Below are 2,616 nucleotides of genomic sequence, written 5' to 3'. Positions count from 1 at the left end.
ATCTGCATGCATGTATGTATGTATATATGTATGTATGTATGAATCTCCATGTATGTATGTATGTATGTATGTATGTATGAATCTCCATGTATGTATGTATGTATGTATGTATGTATGAATCTCCATGTATGTATGTATGTATGTATGTATGTATGTATGTATGTATGTATGTATGTATCAGTGTAGATATGCTCATTACTTTACAATTAAATATACATATATACATATATTAAACGAAATAATTTAAGGGAAAGAACTCCGTATGGCAAATTGCATGTATATACTTAGATAACCCCGCTAGTGCTATATCAAATATTATCATGTTTCCGTTTTTTTCTTTTGTTATTTTTTTTTTTAACACCTCCATATGTACATCCTGCAGATCACTGAAGCGATTAGCACCATATTGGAATATTGTAAGCTATTGAATACTTATATTAATATTTAGTTCTTATTCTTGATGGGAAGGACGAGATGGTTGGTGTAGCTTTTAATCCCAAAGTAGGGTACTACAGGTTCCACTACATTCCCTGTATACATACATACATATATATATATATATATATATATATATATATATATATATATATATATATATATATACGCCTGTATTGCATGTATATATGCATGAATGCTTGTACGCATTGTACGTATGTATACATATATGTATGTTTGTGTATGTTTTTTTATTTTATTTTACTTTATTTTATTTTATTTTCATTTATTTTAAGATATTTTGCAAACAAATTTAACCGTTTTTATGGATGGTTCGATATATGGGATTCTTTTTTTAATGTATTTTGCCCAATTTTTGCTATTATACACTCAGCAATTTTTTCTTTCTTTCTTTCTTTCTTTCTTTCTTTCTTTTTCTTCACGAAAACCATACTTTCTCCCTTTCTGCATTAGTAACCTCTTTTTATCTATACGTTACCCTTCTCAACCCTTACTACCTCCATCCATAAATTTAAGTTACTCTTGCCTGTTCGAACGCTGAATAATCTTCGTATACGAACATGATTGCGTATATATATGTATATGTATACATGTGTATTCGTGCATGTATTTATGCCTTACAAATATATCCCTATATACGTATATTGTCTGTACGTATGCATCTGTGTATTTTGATGTATATATTTATGTTGTAGATAGTCTAGTATGTAGATAGTCTAGTGTGTGTGCGTGTGAGACGTCCTATCACTACCTGTTTCTCTACTTTTGTAGGGTCTTCCCTGTTGGTGTCACATATTGTACGATTTTAGAATTGCGTCTAAGTTTCCATATTTGGTATATTGAAATAATTTTCCACGTTAAATCCGATTTTGTTATATACTTGTTCCAGAAAAAATTGCAGAAAATTGTTACTGAGGTTTAAATTTTGATCAATCTTTACCTAATCAGAAAGCTTGCGTTTTCTGCATGAAAGCTGGCATCATGCAAGTAGGTAGGTAGATAGATAGATAGATAGATAGATAGATAGATAGATAGATAGATAGATAGATAGATAGATAGATAGATAGAGCGAGAGAGAGAGAGAGAGGGAGGGAGAGAGAGAGAGTGAGCGAGAAGGATAGAGACGGAGAGAGAGAGAGAAGGAGTCATGCTGACGTACATGTGATGAGAACTTCAATGCGTGTGAATCTATGTATGGTGTTATTCTTTTTAATACTTGTGTTCTACTTCAGCAGGTTCATGTTTTTTCCCAAATCTCTATAGCATTATATTATCTAATCTTTAGTTACATTATCTAATCTATAGTTATATGTCTATGGTGCATGAAAAGGGGAATTTCGGATAAATTTGGTGTTAGTGAGGGCCATGCCGACGTGAATGCATATGTAAGGGTGTTATTCATTTGTGCTTGTGCGAGTGTGTAGGTGTGCGTGTACGTACTTGTGTATGAATGATGTAGACAAGGAAAAACCCAATTTTCTTTTCTTTGAAGAAAACAAGTGACGTCACGGGTAAATACCATTAAAAAGTGGAAAAACATGTTAATTATTATCGTTACAGGTACTATGTTGAATAACACTGGATATTTTATACAGATTGCTACAGACTCAGAAGATATTTCCTCTGTGAAATAAATAATTTCGCAAACGAAAACACTTATATGTTCTACAGTGATTTAGGGATACAACGACGAAATGGCCATGTCAAACGATAGAAAAGACGGTAAGTGTAATACCCTGTTCATTATCGTTTCTTTCGTGGTCAGTCGGTCAGTTTGTTTTGTTTTGGTCTATGTTGTTTATTGATATTTTAGGGTTTCAGGGTTTTAGTCGAACGAATCACGCCCATTACTTATATTTCATTGCAGATTACAAGGCCGATACATATTTTATCTATATATCGGCTGGCCGAATCGCTAACTTACGGGGACGTAAACACATCACCGGTTGTCAAGCGGAGATGGGATACAAACACAGATACAAAGACACACACACACACACACACACACACACACACACACACACACACACACACATATATATATATACATATATACATATACATATATATATAATATATATTATACATGTATACATGTATACATATATATATATATATATATATACACATATAATTTATATCTATATATGTATATATCAT

At 32.0% G+C, this 2,616-nt stretch overlaps 1 protein-coding gene across 4 annotated transcripts in view; it reads left to right on the top strand.

The window, feature by feature from the left end:
* The window catches only part of LOC106871447 (uncharacterized), a 16,826-nt gene that overhangs the window by 314 nt on the left and 13,896 nt on the right, over positions 1-2,616 (top strand). The window contains exons 1-2 of one of the 4 annotated variants that reach the window (XM_014917920.2): positions 281-416; positions 2,017-2,178. In XM_014917920.2, the coding sequence (XP_014773406.1) occupies positions 2,151-2,178 (28 nt within the window). In that variant the 5' untranslated portion in view covers positions 281-416; positions 2,017-2,150. Of the gene's footprint in view, positions 1-280; positions 417-479; positions 502-1,672; positions 1,692-2,016; positions 2,179-2,616 lie in introns of those variants that run through there. The other 3 variants (XM_052973944.1, XM_052973943.1, XM_052973945.1) reach the window with 3 other exon arrangements.

This window comes from Octopus bimaculoides, chromosome 17, assembly GCF_001194135.2.
Source record: "Octopus bimaculoides isolate UCB-OBI-ISO-001 chromosome 17, ASM119413v2, whole genome shotgun sequence".
NCBI classification, from domain to species: domain Eukaryota; kingdom Metazoa; phylum Mollusca; class Cephalopoda; order Octopoda; family Octopodidae; genus Octopus; species Octopus bimaculoides.
Note: the sequence above shows the minus strand (reverse complement) of the source record. Positions and strands in the feature narration are given on the sequence as shown.